General features: G+C 56.1%; 1 protein-coding gene across 3 annotated transcripts in view; it reads left to right on the forward strand.

Annotated features, from left to right (window-relative positions):
• The window catches only part of LOC147127003 (histone-lysine N-methyltransferase 2C-like), a 51,893-nt gene extending 35,677 nt beyond the window's left edge, over window positions 1-16,216 (forward strand). For 2 of the 3 annotated variants that reach the window (XM_086021260.1, XM_086021261.1), the window contains 32 exons: window positions 73-437; window positions 657-756; window positions 838-1,182; window positions 1,260-1,374; window positions 1,797-1,923; window positions 2,236-2,299; window positions 2,372-2,604; window positions 3,660-3,995; window positions 4,364-4,471; window positions 5,037-5,861; window positions 6,120-6,521; window positions 7,036-7,197; window positions 7,872-8,164; window positions 8,248-8,423; window positions 8,518-8,630; window positions 8,699-8,818; window positions 8,906-8,948; window positions 9,037-9,155; window positions 10,044-10,133; window positions 10,209-10,379; window positions 10,814-10,941; window positions 11,171-11,363; window positions 11,448-11,657; window positions 11,946-12,310; window positions 12,654-12,766; window positions 12,828-12,964; window positions 13,800-13,927; window positions 14,004-14,205; window positions 14,292-14,408; window positions 14,895-14,968; window positions 15,045-15,153; window positions 15,895-16,216. In XM_086021260.1, coding sequence (XP_085877386.1) covers window positions 73-437; window positions 657-756; window positions 838-1,182; window positions 1,260-1,374; window positions 1,797-1,923; window positions 2,236-2,299; window positions 2,372-2,604; window positions 3,660-3,995; window positions 4,364-4,471; window positions 5,037-5,861; window positions 6,120-6,521; window positions 7,036-7,197; window positions 7,872-8,164; window positions 8,248-8,423; window positions 8,518-8,630; window positions 8,699-8,818; window positions 8,906-8,948; window positions 9,037-9,155; window positions 10,044-10,133; window positions 10,209-10,379; window positions 10,814-10,941; window positions 11,171-11,363; window positions 11,448-11,657; window positions 11,946-12,310; window positions 12,654-12,766; window positions 12,828-12,964; window positions 13,800-13,927; window positions 14,004-14,205; window positions 14,292-14,408; window positions 14,895-14,968; window positions 15,045-15,153; window positions 15,895-15,987 — 6,176 coding nt within the window. In that variant the 3' untranslated portion in view covers window positions 15,988-16,216. The remainder of the gene's footprint in view (window positions 1-72; window positions 438-656; window positions 757-837; window positions 1,183-1,259; window positions 1,375-1,796; window positions 1,924-2,235; window positions 2,300-2,371; window positions 2,605-3,659; window positions 3,996-4,363; window positions 4,472-5,036; window positions 5,862-6,119; window positions 6,522-7,035; window positions 7,198-7,871; window positions 8,165-8,247; window positions 8,424-8,517; window positions 8,631-8,698; window positions 8,819-8,905; window positions 8,949-9,036; window positions 9,156-10,043; window positions 10,134-10,208; window positions 10,380-10,813; window positions 10,942-11,170; window positions 11,364-11,447; window positions 11,658-11,945; window positions 12,311-12,653; window positions 12,767-12,827; window positions 12,965-13,799; window positions 13,928-14,003; window positions 14,206-14,291; window positions 14,409-14,894; window positions 14,969-15,044; window positions 15,154-15,894) is intronic. The other variant, XM_086021262.1, reaches the window with a different exon arrangement.
• Window positions 16,217-16,437: the final 221 nt, after the last annotated feature.

A 16,437-nucleotide genomic window follows, 5' to 3' on the forward strand; every position in this document is an offset into this window, starting at 1 on the left:
TGTGCCCGGCCGTGGGTTTCCTAAGATGTCGACTGAAAGGTACCGGCGGGTGTGTCCACTTATCCGCTTCAGGCAAAGAAGACTTGGACCATCTCGATGACTTCCTGCTGTCGGGGAAGTTTGACCTGATCGCTTACGCTGACCCCGAGCTCAACCTGGAGGACAAGAAGGACATGTTCAATGACGAACTCGACCTGGGGGAGTCTGTAGGCGACCCGAAGAAGGGGGGACCCCGAAAGATGGACAACCACGCTGACCCGATGGGTCAGGTGAAAGAAGAAAATGAAGGGAGCATCCAGGCGGATGCTGAAAACCGGTCCGCTCCCCTCCCCCCCACTCCGCATCCCAGAAAGCTTCCTGGACCCGTTGGAGTCTTTGGACTAGCTCCAGCTTCGGAGCCTGAGGCAGCAGGCGGCTCCTCGTTTCAACTTTCCGAGGTAGGCTTTCCGACTTGAACGTTGAACACCTCAACCGTTGGAGCGGTCACGGGACGAGATGACAGTTTGTCAGAATGCCAAGTGTGGTCGGCAGGCCCACGTCAACTTGTGGCCGTAGAGATGTGGCCGAAAACTGCCTTGAATGATTTCAAACGCAGCGGCTGTGAGTGGTGAAATGGAAGGCCGGCTCGCGTGATAATCACAATCGTGTCTCATCAGGTGCAGTCGGGGGAGTCCGTTTGTGCTTCTGGGATTTTTCCTGAAACGCAGGCCCAGGGAAAGGTTCCGTCGTGTGCCCCGACCCCTTCGCCGGCTCCAGGTGAACCCCGCCTCAGGATGTGATTCCTCTCAGCTTGCGAGCGGGACGCAGCGTTGACCCCAGTCTTTGTGCGTTGTCCAGGTCCGCGGTCCAGCTTCCAGCAGAGCGCGGTCGGACCCTCGTCGGCTTACCTTGCCACTCAGGCCCCTTGTGGTCTCTCTCCTGGCTCCGGCCCTCGCTCGCTGTCCCTGCAACTCCCCGAGCCCTGCCTCCTCCTCAACCCTCAAGCGCAGCCTCTCCAGCCGGAAGCGTCGGCTCCGGGCCAGGACCAGAGCCAGAACAAGGGTAAACCTTTGCTCCTGGAGGAGCAGCCTCTCCTGCTGCAGGACCTCCTGGACCAGGAGCGCCAGGAGCAGCAGCAGCAGAAACAGATGCAAGCCCTGATCAGACACAAGTCCACCTCGGAGCCCGGAATCCTGGATTTGGGTGAGATGACGACCGACTCGACCGACCCTTGACGCACGCGTTTGCTCTCATGTCGCTGTGAACGTTTGCGTGTGCAGCAGACTTTGACTCCGTCTCGGACCCCATCATGAAGGCCAAGATGGTGGCTCTGAAGGGCATCAACAAGGTCATGAGCCAAGGCAACCTGGGCCTCAACAACATGGTCATCAACAGGTATGACCGCTTGCTTTACGACACAGTCGAATCGCCGACGTATTTGAAGTGCCGTGGGCTAGCGCGGTCGATTGTGAAGGCAGGCTAGATTGGCAGCGCGACGCCAAGATGGGATGAAAAATAGCTAACATCAGCACACGTGCACTAGAAGCGGTGTGGCCGAAAGAAGGCCATTGACTTGTGCGAACAATTGAATTTCAAGGACAAAACGATGACATTTTTGTCAAGGACGGTCAGCGTTCGGCCAGGCGAAGCCTTTCTGACCCCGATGGGCCGGGCGAGGCCTTTCTGACCCCGATGGGCCGGGCGAGGCCTTTCTGACCCCGATGGGCCGGGCGAGGCCTTTCTGACCCCGATGGCTCATCTGTGACTCTTGCATGACTGTGTGCTTCCACTGACGTGTCGGCTATGGTTGTTGTTAGGTTTCATCAGGCTGCTGCTCCTCCTCCTCCCGCTGCTGCCGCCGCCGCCGCCGCCGCCACCGCCGCCACCGCCTCCGCTGCTGCTCCTGTGGTGGCCGCAAGTCAGCCTCCTCTTCCAGTGGGACAGGTGCCCCCTCCCAAATATATCGAAAGTCAAAGGCAGTTTTGTGCAATTTATTTTAAGGTGGTCAATGTTGGCAAACTTTTAACCTTAAAAACCGAATGTGTAGTGTAGACAATTTTCACTTTTGATTGAAATGGTAGAAGACTCGACACATGATTTGCTTGACATAAAATGACGCGCCGGACGGGCCGTGGCCCCCGGCTCACGTGTTTGACACCAGTAGACGAAAGGCACTCTAAAATCCCCAAAGCCCGTTAAGGTCTCGAGGGGGACTGTCAGGAAGACCGAAACTGCAAGTGTCTTGTCTCCTGTCAGGATGCGGACTTGAACCCTCAGCTGGCGCGGCCCAACCCTCCCAGCTTTGGACCCGGCTTTGTCAGTGAGTTGCTCCCGATTATCAAGTCGTTTGCGATGCCGCTTTGCCGGTTTGTGACGCGTGCGCCTGCCACAGACGACTCTCAGAAGCGCCAGTACGAGGAGTGGTTGGGGGAGACGCAGCGTCTCCTGCAGATGCAACAGCGCCTCCTGGAGGAGCAGCTCGCCGCCCACCGCAAGACCAAGAAGGCGCTGTCGGCCAAGCAGAGGACGGCCAAGAAGGCGGGCCGCGCGCTGGCCGAGGAGGACGCCGCCCAGCTGCGCTATGTCGTGGAGCAGCAGGCTGCCGTTCAGAAGCAGCTAGAGCAGGTCGGGGCCGCCTTTTCAGCGTCAAGTCGCGTCTACTTCCGGCTTAGGGAGATTTCCCACTCACGACGCAAAGTCAATTGCAGGCCGGCCCTCATTGACATCTCCGAAGCAGAGTTGAGTGGAAAATAAACGCACAAATGCAGACACAGTTGACCTGACCTTTGAGGGATTGGCCAATGATGGACTTTTCTCTTGCGAGCATTGATGGCATAGATGTGCTCAAGTGACGCTGAGATGGATTGTGAGCTGTAATCCACCAACAATTCAGCCATTATGTTGGGAAAAGTGACAAAAGACACGGATACGTTGCGCCGCCATGCGAGCAAAACCAAAAATTCAACATCACGACGTGATTCCTTTCATTTTTGAACATGATCAATTTCACATTTAAGGTGATAAATTTCACATTTTAAAGTCAAAGGTTGGACTTCCACGTTGGGAAAGACAAAATCCAGCCATTTCTTCTAATCCAGATGACATGGCAGAGTCGTTTTTGTGTCTTATGAATCGGTGTCACTAGCTGTGTCGCGACACTGCTCTTCTATGGTACTGTCAAGAAAGTACATGAATAAGGCCAAGTGTATAAAAAGATTTTAGATTTGACAATTAGACACACGTACCTACATAGGGCCCTGCCGGTGACCTGAACTGGAAGGAACCCACTTTTGCCAAATTTGGAAGGCAAACTTATGTGGAATGTATTACCTTTTATAAAGCGATACCGAGCTTTTTAAAAAACAATTTCTGGTGTGGCAGCATTAGTATGCTTGCATACAACCCAAGCCCACATTTTGTACATACTTGTGAAAATTGCCTTCCACAAAGCTGATGGTTTGGACGAGCATTGTGTCCCTTTCCAAGTGATCACAACAATTTACAACATTCACTCAATTGATCCGCTTGGTTCTTTTGAAGGAAAGCGGGGGGTAAGAACCATTTTTTGGGAATATTATAAGTCGGTGACATGGTTTACGGTTTCGATTCAGACTGACTAGCCGGACGTAGTGGCACCCACCCAATTTGCACCCTTCTGAAATGGTGCCTGTGTTCTTTAGATCCGGAAGCAGCAGAAAGATCACACGGTGCTCATCGAGGACTACAGGAGCAAACAGCGACAGCAGAGGGGCCCCCCGAACGTACCGGCCGCCATGCTCCCCCAAAACGCGGCACCTTTGCAGAGCGGCGTCCAGAATGTACCCCCTGCCTGGTCGCCCTTGATGGGACCCAATTTGGCGTCTCAGATGCAGCCCGCCATCTCGACACCCCCTCGGGTTTCGGCCATCGTGCCTGGGCTTCCGCCTCCGGCTGCGGGCTTTCCCTCTAGTGTCAGGGGACCCGCCGCTGGCCACGGGGGAGCCTCCGGCGGCGACCTGTCAGCCCCGGCGCCTCAGGTAAGGAGTCAAGCCCGTTCCTCACCGGGCGTACCTTCCAGGCCCACGCAGCAGCAACACATCCAATAATACTCAGACGTGTGATGTGTGTCTACTCTGTGGGAACAGCCACTATTACTGGACTGGAGTTGCTGGCCTTCTCTGACTCTTGTTCTATGACCAGTAATCCCACTGCATATCTTCCAATCGAGCTCAGTACTGCCTGGCATGTTGCGGCGTAGTGTGCTAATGCACTGGAGGCCAAATTGGGACTTGGCTGTATAGTGGCACAAAGCATCAAAGCGAATGCTTCCAAACGTGCGGGGGCACCAACCAACAATGACCATGTGGCGGATACCGTGAGCTTGAAGTTCCTTCTGCTCCCGCAGGTCAAATTTGATGACAACAACCCATTCAGTGAGGGCTTCCAGGAGAGGGAAAGGAGGGAACGACTGAGAGAGCAGCAAGAGCGACACAGAGTGCAACTCATGCAGGGGGTGAGACGCGCGCACGCACGCACGCCCGCACACAAGCGTGCCCGCCCACACGCACACGTTGTTGTTGAGAATCATTCGGAAACTGACCAGATGCGGATTTATTTAGCGGGCTAAAAAGTTCTCTGAAAACCCCTTTGTAGCGATTGAGGAGTCGGAATGATGAATGATTCCGAATGCAGAATCATTCACATCGTTCCCTCCTCCCCAATCACATTTTTATTCAGTAGACTGCATGCGCAGTTGGCTCGTCTCCTGCTGATATAAAACCCCAAAAAACACTTGGACCCAAAATAATCTTTTTTCCATCCAGCATATTTTGTTTTGTTGTAACCCGTACGAAAACGAGAAAAAAAATTCCTTCTACTTGTTCCGTCATCGTTGGTCACAATGAGCCTTTTTTGTTTTTTTTTTCTTTTTTTGTTTTTCTTTGTTTTTTTTTTTTTGGGTCCTGAACTTCAGCCGACGGCATCAGCATCGGTCCGGCGTCATCTTTCACGCTTGATCGTAAGCTGCCATCTGTGAGACGTGCAATATGTTTGGTGTAGCGTGAAACTTTCTGTCTCAGGTGGAGCGCCATCGGATGTTGCAGCAGCACATGCTGGATTCAGATCAGCAAGGAGGATCCCGGCTGTGTCCCGCTGCGCCACTAGTAGGCGGGACCCTTGGCACCTCCCCCGCCAGGGACACTCTTTCCCAGATGCCCTTCTTCAGTTCTGAGCTTCCCCAGGACTTCCTCCAGCCACCCCCTGGTACCAGACCCCCCACCCTCGGGGGCCAGGCCGGGGCGCCGTTCCCGCCGCCCCAGCAGGGTTTCACGGGAGGGTTGCTCCCACACGAAGCGGGCGCCTCCCCGGAGCAGGGCGGGGTCTTGCCCGTGGATGCGGCCCCATCCATCCTGCAGTCTAAACCAAGACCCCCTAGGAGTCTGGCCCAGGCCCACCCGTCGGGTGTCCTTCCGACACCCCCCGATCAAGCCGGTCAAGGTCATCCGTTCGGCCTCGACTCGGCCTCCTCCTCGCCGTCGGCCGCCCTCTGCGTCTTCTCCTCATCCTCTCTTCCTCAACTCTACGCCGAAGTCCTGCCTGATGACGACCCCAAGAGGAGAAGGAGCGTTAACCGGGACGGGGGGGCCAGGACACCGCTGTCCGCTCACTCGGACGACATCACGGCCCCGCCCGCGCCGGCCTCGGCTGACGCGTCCTGTCCGACCCCCGCGAGAGGGGGCGGCGCCGCCGAGCTGGCCGACTCCGGCTCGCGCCCGTCGGCTCTGGCGCCGTCCTTGGAGCTGGAGAGGCAGCTGTCGGCGTACTCGGCGGCCCAGGTGAGAGGCGATCTCGTGGGCGCCGACGCTCCAAGAGGCTTCCTGTGCGGTAGCCGCATGGAGGTCAAGGTGCGTCACGTCACGTGTGTCCTAGCAGCATCTCTTAGAATTAAATTGATCTCTCATCGGCCGTCTGATTTTATTTAAATTTTAAAAAAAAAGGTGCGCAAGTTAAACAATCATGTAAAAATCTGCCGCATAGCACAGATGTGAAAAGATAAAGTAACGACTTAGCGGCTGCTCGCTGTTGGCTACTATAGAAGGGACGGCAGGCCGTGGCTGTAGCTGGGACGCGTCCGCCTCAGCGCTTCACGTGTTCCCCCGCAGGAGGAGCGAGGAGATTCCGTAAAGCCGGAGTGCGCCTCCCCCCTGTGTGATCCCGGGAAGGAGCTGCTCCGCCACCTGCTGATAGAAAAGGCCTCGCCCGATAGGACCGCGTCGTCCGGGGGCCACGGCCCGCCCGCCCTCCACCGCGGGCTCCCCGGCGAAAACGCACGCTCCGAGGATGAGGACGGCGGCGGTGGTTTCGCCAGCAACGTGACGATGGACGCTCCCGATGTTCCGGACTCGCTAGCTAGGAAGAAGCCTCAGCGCTGCAAGCGAGCCGCGCGACCCGACAAAGACAAAAATCTTAGCAAGTGCAAGAGGCGGCGACACGAGGACGAGGACGACGATGCGCCCGACTGCTCGTCTTCTCCCTCGGAGCAGCTGGCGACGCACCTCACTCAGGTCTGCTGACGACACGCGACGCGCTTTTACCTGTCATTTCGCTTATGACGCAACCCAAAAGTCAAAAGGCCGATTTCGGCAGTCAGGAGTGAATGGTTGCCAGCGCAGTCGCTGCAATCACTTCACATTCACTGCATTGCAAGGCATTCCTAGTGGACGTAGTTGATTGCGGAATGCAGTGATTCGGGGGTGCACAAATGATTCCCAACACAGGCTGACATCGTGGAGCCAGCGGTAAGGCAGCTCCAATTTTCACAAGATTGCCGTTTTCCCCTTGGAATTTACTGGAAGAATTATAGGGGGGAAAAAAAAGAGAGAGACAAATTTCCACCACCGATTGAATATGACTCATACAAACGTATGACGATAGACAACATTCACCTCCCATAGGATGGTTTGTTTCAGAACCTTCCCGCGTCAACGCGACCATTCCGAGTGACAGGACGCTCCGGCAGTCATTTGGCATTCATCCAAGCGCCGAGAGATTTGAAACTCTGCTTTTCGGGCCCCTCAGCTGTCGGCGCTGCCCCTGATGGAGCCCGTCCTGGGTCTGGACCTGAGCCTGTTCCCCCCGTACGGCAGCTCGTCTATGGGCCGAGACTCCAGGCTGAGCGGCGCCTTCGGCAACGCCTGCCTGAACGGTGTCGCCGACTACTACGCGCAACTCGCCTGCAAGGTAGGAGGAAATTGTGCGGGAATGCAGCACCCGACTTTTGGATCTGGGGCTGGATGTAGCAACTCGGCTCTTGTTTGCAAAAAAAAAAAACAAGAGGAGACTGAATGTCGTTTGGCCACCTTCAAACTTGGTCAAACACCCGATCGCGTTGGCGTTGCATCCGATGGCTAACAGGCGCACGTCAAAGCAGATATCCGTCTGCTTCTTGCTTAGTGTAGTCCCACTAGCTCCAGCAAAACCAATCGACATTCACTATCTACCGTCGGGAGATGACTTGGAAAATGGAAAATTCCATTACTCGAGTCAACATGCCGTTGAAATTGGCTCGGAACAGAAAATAGTTCACAACAGAAGACACAAGACGGGCAGATTCCAATTTCGATCATTTTCGAAATCGGCTTCCATTAACAAAAGGGGCATTTTTTCACAAGACCGCTCACTTAGTTTCACTTTTTCTGCAAAGACAAAAAAACCCCATTGATTTCTCCTCTGTTCTGTGGCAGTTGATGCAAGTTAATGATAAATAAATAAAAAAAGTTTCCAGGCTTGTTTAGTATCATGACAAAGTCAATCACAGCAAGAGAAACAAAACCAATAAAGATTCCTTTTTTTCCGTCCGCGCAACTGGAAAAGAGATTTTATTTTTTTCTCTCCCCCAAATGTTTCCTTTGCAGAACATCCTGGGCAACCCCCCCACCCCTCCAGCCTCGCTGCCGCCCACCCCGCCTCCGGCGGCCAAGCAGAAGCTGCTCAACGGCTTCGCCGCGGCAGAGGAAGTGAGCGGGGAAGACGGTGAGTGCGCCCCATCTGGTGGCGGCGCAGGACCTGACCTCAGTCCGTCCCGTGCGCCAGTCAAAGGCACAACAGCGTCCACGGGCGAAGATCTCCATCGGGCCGCCGAGCCCGCGGATGTGGACGTGCCCGCCTCCCTGCCCACGCCGCCGCACAACAACCAGGAAGAACTACGGTGATGTCCCGCGGCGCCACCCTGTCCGAGTGCGGCAATCGCTCGCCGGCACGTGGCTCACTCCGCGCTTTTTGCCCAATCAGCGCCCAGGAGCCGTCTCGGCGCGGCAGCCCGGACGGCTTCGTCCCGTCCTCGTCCCCCGAGAGCGTGGCCGACGCGGAGGTCAGCCGGTATCCCGACCTGTCCTTCGTCAAGACGGAGGCGCTGTCCCCCTGCCCTTCGCCGCCCATTCCCCTCATGCCCTGCTCCCGCGGCAAAGGTGGGTCCCGCCGAGCGCGGCCGACGGTTTCCCGTCCCGGTCTTTGCGCTCGGCTGCTTCCGTTTGACTGCTTTGTGCCATCTGCCCTTGTCAGGCTCTGCGCTCAAGCGGGAAGTCAAGACGGAGCCCGACCATCAGGCTCCTCCCTCCTGCTCCAACTCAGACCTGGTTACCATCGCCATCACCTTGAACCGGACCGCCTCGCAGGTAAGCCAGCGCGCTTTTCTCGAGCCCGCGCTCGCCGTCTTCCTCCCACAATGTCGCTGTCCTTCCAGAATGTCCCTGGCGTCATGGCAACGGTGGCCAAGCTGCTGCGGGTGCCCGCCTCCATCAACTACCAGCTGAGCCTCGACCCGCTCGCCCTGCTGGCCGGAGTCTCGGTGCCGCTACCTCAGGTGCCGCCGTTATTCGGCGCCATGCGCACGATTGCGCTCGTCCGCCGTTATTGGGGCCTTTGACATTGTGTGAATTTGTGCGTGTAGGCTTCAGCAAGCAGCAGGCAGCAGAGAACAGCGCCCCCAACCGGTCTGTATACTTAGTTTAGCCTCTGTCGGCTGCCGCGCGCGTGTTGTCGCGTCGCGTCGCGTGACCTATCAAGTGGCCTTTGGTCCAGGTGTGAGGATGGACTCGGTCCAACGTGGCAGCGCCCCCGCCATCTCCAGGCCGCCATCGTGCAGCCTCTGCAAAGTGTTGCTGGGAAACGGAGTCCGAAAAATCAAAGAGGCCAAACAGGTGAGATGAGATGCTGTCCAAATGTCGGCCGCCAGCAAAGAAAAGGGAAAGAGGGGGTGTGTCTTAGATGCCAAGCCAGTGATTCACAAACTACCACAACCAATCTCAAAATACAATAGTGTTTGAAAACAAACATTTCTACACGATGAAATGTACTGTACAAAAGTCACGAGAAATGAGAAATGCTCACACAACATGAATACGCATGTGCGTGTGCGTGAGAGAATCATTTTGAGACTAATGTCTCCACATATTCGCTGGCGTCGGGCGCAGTCCCGGCCCCTGGAAAACCGGCACTTTTCTGGCGATCGAATAACATTTGACATTGCGTGCACACGTGCGGACTGATCAATGGCGGACATTGTCCAAGTTGTGGTTTTTGGACGATTCCGGCAATATGTCAACAAACAAATAATCTAAATAAGTCTGGCGTTGGGTTCAGTGAAAAAGCAAGGCCTTCTTAGTATTAGTCTGCTCATTTTTTTTCTTTCTTTTTTTTGTCCAAACTGAATTGATATCTTCACTATCAATCACCATCAGTTGAGATCACTTTAAGCTTTTTTTTCAGTTTTTTTTTGGAAGACTTGTGATAACTTCTGAAATTATATTCAATTTGCGCCCCCCCCCCCCCCCCCAAAAAAAAAGAAGGTGTCGCATTGGATAATGGAGCGATGGACATAATTAGGCGTTTAAAAAGAAAAAGTCAAAGAGTGATCCCTTTCCATTTTGGTAGCGTACATGTCAGACTTTGAACAAATAGTTTCCACATTTCATCGGCTTTTTCTGCGGGCCGTGTTTGAATATGCGGCCGCTGAAGAATGATTTTGGACACGCTCGTTGGAAGGTATGATGTGAAAAGCCTCACGTTGCGCGTGCGTGCTTTTGCAGGGCGGCTGTTCCAATCTGCTGTTCTGCAGCCCAAACTGCTCGGCGCTCTACTCGTCGGGCCTGAAGGGCGGCGTCGGCGGCGCGGACGAGGTTCGACGCGCCACCCGAAAGCCGGCCTGTGTTCGTGGGCTGAGTGACGACATCACTTCTCTGTTGTGCCCTCAGACGGCGGCCCCGCCCCCTTCTCAGCACCGCTACGCCAACAACATGTCGTCCATCGCCGTCCAATCGCTCCCCGCGGCCCCCGCCCGGACCGCCGGTGCCTCCCCGCCCCCCCGCTTCCCCTCCGCTTCCGCCGTCACCATGGAGACCAAGCCCCGCGTGGACGGCCTCAAGGTCATAAAACCTTCAGAGCCTCACTCTGCCTAGACTTATCAGCCGGATGTCTCCTATGAGGCCACACCCCTTAAATGCACACACCCAACTCACGAAAATATAGCGCAGGGGTCTTCAATCCTGTTTCACGAGGGATGTTTTCCATCTCTCCCTGCCGCAACACACCTGATTGAAATCATCAGCAAGGTCTGCAGAAGCTGGATAACCATCCTGATCATTTGAATCAGGTGCGTTGCAGTAGGGAGTGACGGAAAGGACAGCGAGGAACACGACTGGAAGACCCCTGCTATAGTGCCCACAGTAATGGCACTTCAGGAAACGTTGTTTGTTTTCTCCCGAAGCTAAGCAATGTTTTTGTTCAATCGGCCTCCGTTTTGTCGGCATCCCTTCCTGCGCTTTGCCTTCATTGTCATCTCGTTGTCCGTGACTGACAGGTGAAGGTGAAACTGAAGCCCCACCCCCACGCCTTCTCCGAGGCTGACGACTCGCTGCCGAGTCAGCGTGGCAAGCGGATGAAGAGTTTGCGCTGGCGCCGCTGGAACGCCAACGTGGCTCTGGGCAGGTGAGCGCCGCCGCCGCGTAACCCCCCCCCCCCCCCTAAAGGCCTCTGTTTTGCGCGATGTCTCGTTTACGCTGCCGTGACCAATGCCCCCCCCACCACCCCTTCTGTGGCGGTGCACACCTTTTCAAGCAATTCAACCGCGCTGGATTTTTTTTTTTTTTTTTTTTTAATGCGTGGCTTCCGACCGTTTAGCCTAGCGCTCTGTCTCAAGCGGTTTCCTCCGGACCAGGGGCCCGGTTTCTGACGAGGCCGTCACCTCGCCGACCGAGGAGGAAGTGGACGTGTTGTTGAAGAAACTGGGGGCGTGCTTACGGCCGGAGCCCTTTCCCGTGGACCGGCGCAGGTGTTGCTTTTGTCACCAGCAGGGCGACGGAGAAACCGACGGACCCGCCAGACTGCTCAACCTCGACTTGGATTTGTGGGTGAGTGCGCGCCGCCCGTCGCGGCGGCGACGTCACGGCGCGCTCTGACCCTAACCGCCCCCCCCCCCTCCCCAAACCCCGCAGGTGCACCTGAACTGCGCCCTTTGGTCCAGCGAGGTGTACGAGACTCAGGCGGGCGCTCTGATCAACGTGGAGTTGGCGTTGCGCCGCGGTCTGACGCTGCGCTGCGCCCACTGCCAGCAGACGGGCGCCACCAGCGGCTGCAACCGGCTGCGCTGCGCCAACACGTACCACTTCACCTGCGCCATCAGGGCGCACTGCACCTTCTTCAAGGTAAGAAGAAGTGGAGCTCGGCATTGTTTTGCTATTTCCCGTATGGGGAGCGCAAATTCTCCCCAAAAAGCTTCATAACGACCTCTGAGGGTCGTTGAAAGCGCAAAGCGGCATTTGCCACAACTTGAATATCATTTGACACTCATCTCCCAAGATGACGTCTCCTTGTTTTCTGGCGGTAACGACGTTCGGCATTTGGGCTACAGATGGCATCGCAAGATTGCGGCCTCTTGCGCCGCTCTTGAATCTGCTCCAAACGAGAAAGAACGCGTGCGTGTGGCATTGCAGGACAAGACGATGCTGTGCCAGCTGCACCGGCCCAGGACGGGCCCCGCCAGCGGCAGCTCAACGTCGTCGGCCCCGCCGGGCCCACCCCCCGAGCCGCGCGCGTGGGCGCGCGACCCCTACGACTCGGAGCTGCGCTGCTTCGCCGTGTTCCGCCGCGTGTACGTGCAGCGGGACGAGGCGCGGCAGGTGGCGGCCATGGTGCAACGCGGCGAGCGCCGGCACAGCTTCCGCGTGGGCAGCCTTCTCTTCTGCGCCGTGGGCAGACTCCTCCCCCGCCAGATGAGCGCCTTCCACGACGCCGCCGCCATCTTCCCCGTCGGCTACCACGCCAACCGCATCTACTGGAGCATGCGCCACAGCAGCAGGTAGCGCCCGCCGCTGCAAGATGCCCGCTCACGTTTTTCTCGCAGAAATCCCGTCTGAGCTTTTGAACAGCAAATGTCTTGAAAGCTTGACAGAGCACAGGGAAGACGTGCTATTAGGAACCTTCCAAATTTGAATGATTCTTCCCCCCCCCCCCCCCCGCAAAAAACAAATGTGTAAAATTGCTAAATGTTGTAAACAACCAAAGTTATCAACTGTGCTTTCGTCAACTGGCTCCTGTCAGTTTTCAGCCGTGCTGTTAGTGCAAGCGGCGCACATCGGTAGGGAGACTGGAAGAAAAGGTCATTGGATTGATGGCCAAGTGTGACCCGCTGTGACCTTTAGGCGCTGCAAGTACATGTGCTTCATCGAGGAGCGGGAGGCGCGGCCGCTCTTCAAGGTCAAGGTGGTGGAGAACGGCTACGACGACCTCGTCCTGACGGCGGTCACGCCCAAAGGTAACGTCCGCCCCGCCGGGGCCTGCTGACCGGCCTGCTGATCGGCACCCTGCCCCCGCAGGTGTGTGGGAGCAAATCTTGGAACCGGTGGCCCGGCTCAGAAGCGCCAGCGGAACGCTCAAACTCTTCCCGGACTTCTTGAAAGGAGAAGACCTCTTCGGACTCAGCGCCTCGGCCGTCTGCAGGATCGTCGAGTCCGTACGTGGCCCGTCCAACGCTTTTAGCCACCTCGGCGTGGAATCGCAAGCGTGCCTTCCGGAAGGTGCTTCCTAACCTTGCCGGAGGTCACCCGCCCATCCGGGATTGGAAAAGTCCAAGGATTATTTTTCATTGGTTTGCAGCATTGCATCGGTTTGCAATCGCACCCGGACCCAAATTGAACGCAGGCAATGTTGAATGTAAATCAATTGGGATTTTGCTCCGGCCTTAAGGTGGAAGTCAACCCCAGAATTTTCTTGACAAGCAAATGGAAAAACACGCCATTCCGGTGAATATCCCGTATGACTGAAGCGGCATCTGTTTTGTCCATCTCAGGGGGCGGCCATTTTGTCACTTGTCGTCGACTGAAAATGACATCACAGTCGCTCGGCTTCAGCAAACTGGTGAGCCGTGATTGGTCCTTCCCAGAGCAGCTGTGAAGAAACTGGCCTTCTCTTGTTGCCGACCGAAAATGACAGCGGTCACGGTGCCGACCGCCGCCGCGGCTCGGAGGTTTTCTGGGTTTGGTCACGTGACGTTGTTCGCAAGCCAAGCCAAGCCAAGCCAAGCCCGCCCGGCACTGGGATTGTCATTTTCACTTGACAACAGGTGGCGGTACAAGGCAAAATGGCCGTCACAAATCATACGAGCGCGCGGAGCCCGGGTTAGGAAGCAGGTGTGTGCGTGTGTCACTGACGCCTTCTCATCATCTCGGTGTGATGGAACGATTGTCGAGTCACACCGGCTGCGCTTTGACGCGTCCGTCCGTCCGAGAGGGTAGCGTGAGAGGGGTCGCCGACACGCGCGCGATGAATGATCCTGACTGTGTGCGTAGTTGCCAGGCGTGGAGGCGTGCGAGCGCTACACCTTCCGTTACGGCCGCAACCCGCTGATGGAGTGGCCGCTGGCGTTCAACCCGTCCGGCTCGGCCCGCTCGGAGCCCAAAGCCGGCCAGGCCAAGAGGTAGCGAGCGAGCGAGCGCCGGGGCGCGCGGCCGCCCTCTGACCGCCCGAGGTGACATGTGACCTGTCGTCATCAGGCCGTACCTGTTGACCAGCATGGCTCCCCGGTGCCAGGGCTCGGTGGGCTCCATCGTGGGCGCCGTCCCGGGCGTCATCTCGCTGTCTCCGGGCGAGAGCATTGCGGGCGCTCACCAGGGGCGCCACTCCAAGCTGGCGCAGTACCGCCGCATGAAAGCCGACTGGAAGACTAACGTCTACCTGGCGCGCTCGCGTATCCAGGTGAGCCTCGCCGCCGTCACGGATGTCAAGGCGCAGGGGAGGGCGGCGAGTCACTGGGGCGTGCGTGCGTGCGTGCGTGCGTGCAGGGCCTGGGGCTGTACGCCGCCCGAGACATCGAGAAGTGCACCATGGTCATCGAGTACATCGGCGCCATCATCAGGAGCGAAGTGGCCAACCGCAAGGAGAGACTCTACGAGAGTCAGGTGACCTCATTCCACAATGCATCATTTCATCCATCAATCGCATCTTTGGAGACAAATTCTGCACGCAAATGCTTTTCAACCAACTGGTCTTGATGAACCGATTGTTGTTTATTTGCTAGTGTTGAACGATGACAAAGAAGCAAAGAAGCGACAACGAAAGGAGTGACTTTGTACTGGCCAACAAGGCCCTCAGAAACAGCAACAACGTCAAATTCAAAGCAGATAAAGCAGATAATGTCTCATTTGGACAAAACACAAAGTGGAGAATATTTACTGTTGCATGGCCAAAAGTGTTTGGACAATTTGGAGGGAAACGACGGCTCCAAACCAAATTAGTTGGCAATTCTTTGTGACATTTGCGTGCATGCGTCAGTGCGTCAACTTGGAGGGCGACTCTTGAAGCCGCGGACTGGCGCCGCGACGTTTGTGTTGGTCGAGTGGAGTCCAAACGTTGATCGCCTAACCCTTGTCGTCTTGTGTGCGCAGAACCGAGGCGTGTACATGTTCCGAATTGACAACGACTACGTGATCGATGCCACCATCACCGGAGGACCGGCCAGGTGCGAGGGCGCGCGGCAGTATGACGGCCGCCGCCGCCGCCGCGTCACTGATCCCACCTGCGCTTGCAATTGACAGGTACATCAACCACTCGTGCGCGCCCAACTGCATGACGGAGGTGGTGAGCGTGGAGAAGGAGAACAAGATCATCATCAGCTCCTGCCGACGCATCCAGAGGGGGGAGGAGGTAGGTCTCGTCGCAGCTCAGCCGCCACGCTTTGCGTTTAAGCCCGGTTCACAGCGAAGGATTATCGGCCCCATTTTAGCCCCCAATCTCCCCTCCCGATAATCGTAGGTCAAAAGATCATTTTAGGGGATAATCCTGTCACGCGTGGTGCGCTCGGACCGATTTCGGTCACTCGGGAGGACGTCCGACCTCCAATCGGGGATCTTCAACATGTTGGATTGTTTCAGCCCGACTTGGCGCGGCGTGAGGCAAACGAGCACGCGGTGGGTTGACTGTGGCGTGCAGCCGATCGGAAAGCGAGGCGATGGGGCGGCCAACGGGTGCGATGGGAATCCAAAATCAAAAGAGTCATGGCGTAACAGAGCCCGACGTCTTTTCTTTGTGTCACTTTTTTCCACTAAAAAAAATTCGCAAACTAGCGCCACCGTCAAGACACGATTCCAGAGCCCTGCTGCCTCTTGGTCCGCCGTGTTTGTTTCCTCCCAAGTCTCGTTTAGTCTCCTGGGGTTCTGTGAGATTTTCCGTCCGACCTGAGAATATCTGCGAATGAATCGCTTCACGCGTGGCGTGTTGGTCATGCCGTGTGGTTGCGCACCACACACGGTATGTGATTTTTTTTTCCCCCCCTTGTCACGTACGGGGTGAGGTCCCTCAGAGTTTGGAAGTCGGCCGACAATTTTAAAATCTTGCCGCGGGAACCAGGCTTCACTCAACGCCGGCCGCCTTGCTGTTGTGTTTCAGCTGTCCTACGACTACAAGTTTGATCTGGAGGACGACCAGCACAAGATCCCGTGCCACTGTGGCGCCGTCAACTGCCGCAAGTGGATGAACTGAGCTGGGAGTTTGAATGGCGGGCGGGCGGGCGGGCGGGCGGCCAAGCAAGAGGCTGGTCCTCTGTGTGTAAATGTGTACAAAGACCAGCGGATGATTTGTGTAAAATAACTTTTGTTTGTTTTTGTATTTATTACTAAAGAACTTATTTTCTAATCGCACTCCTTTGTGTTGGGTGGCGAGTGGGAGCGTGTCCAGCAAAAAAAAATAAAATAATCTTCACACTTTGGAAGAGAGGCCATTTTGATTGCTTTATTGTTTTGCCCCTGTGTCCTTTTCATTTTGTCTGTGACCATGCCCCCTCTTTTTTGTTTTTTTTTTTTACTCTACAGTGTGATGACGATTATGGAATGAATTTGTTGGGGCGGGGGGGGGAGGGTACGTGAAGCCTGATTTAGAAGTATTTACATCAAATAAAATATTTTACATCTTGAACAAACATGGCACCGTGTG

Source organism: Filicampus tigris, chromosome 21, assembly GCF_054856515.1.
Source record: "Filicampus tigris isolate MCC_2025a chromosome 21, RoL_Ftig_1.0, whole genome shotgun sequence".
NCBI classification, from domain to species: domain Eukaryota; kingdom Metazoa; phylum Chordata; class Actinopteri; order Syngnathiformes; family Syngnathidae; genus Filicampus; species Filicampus tigris.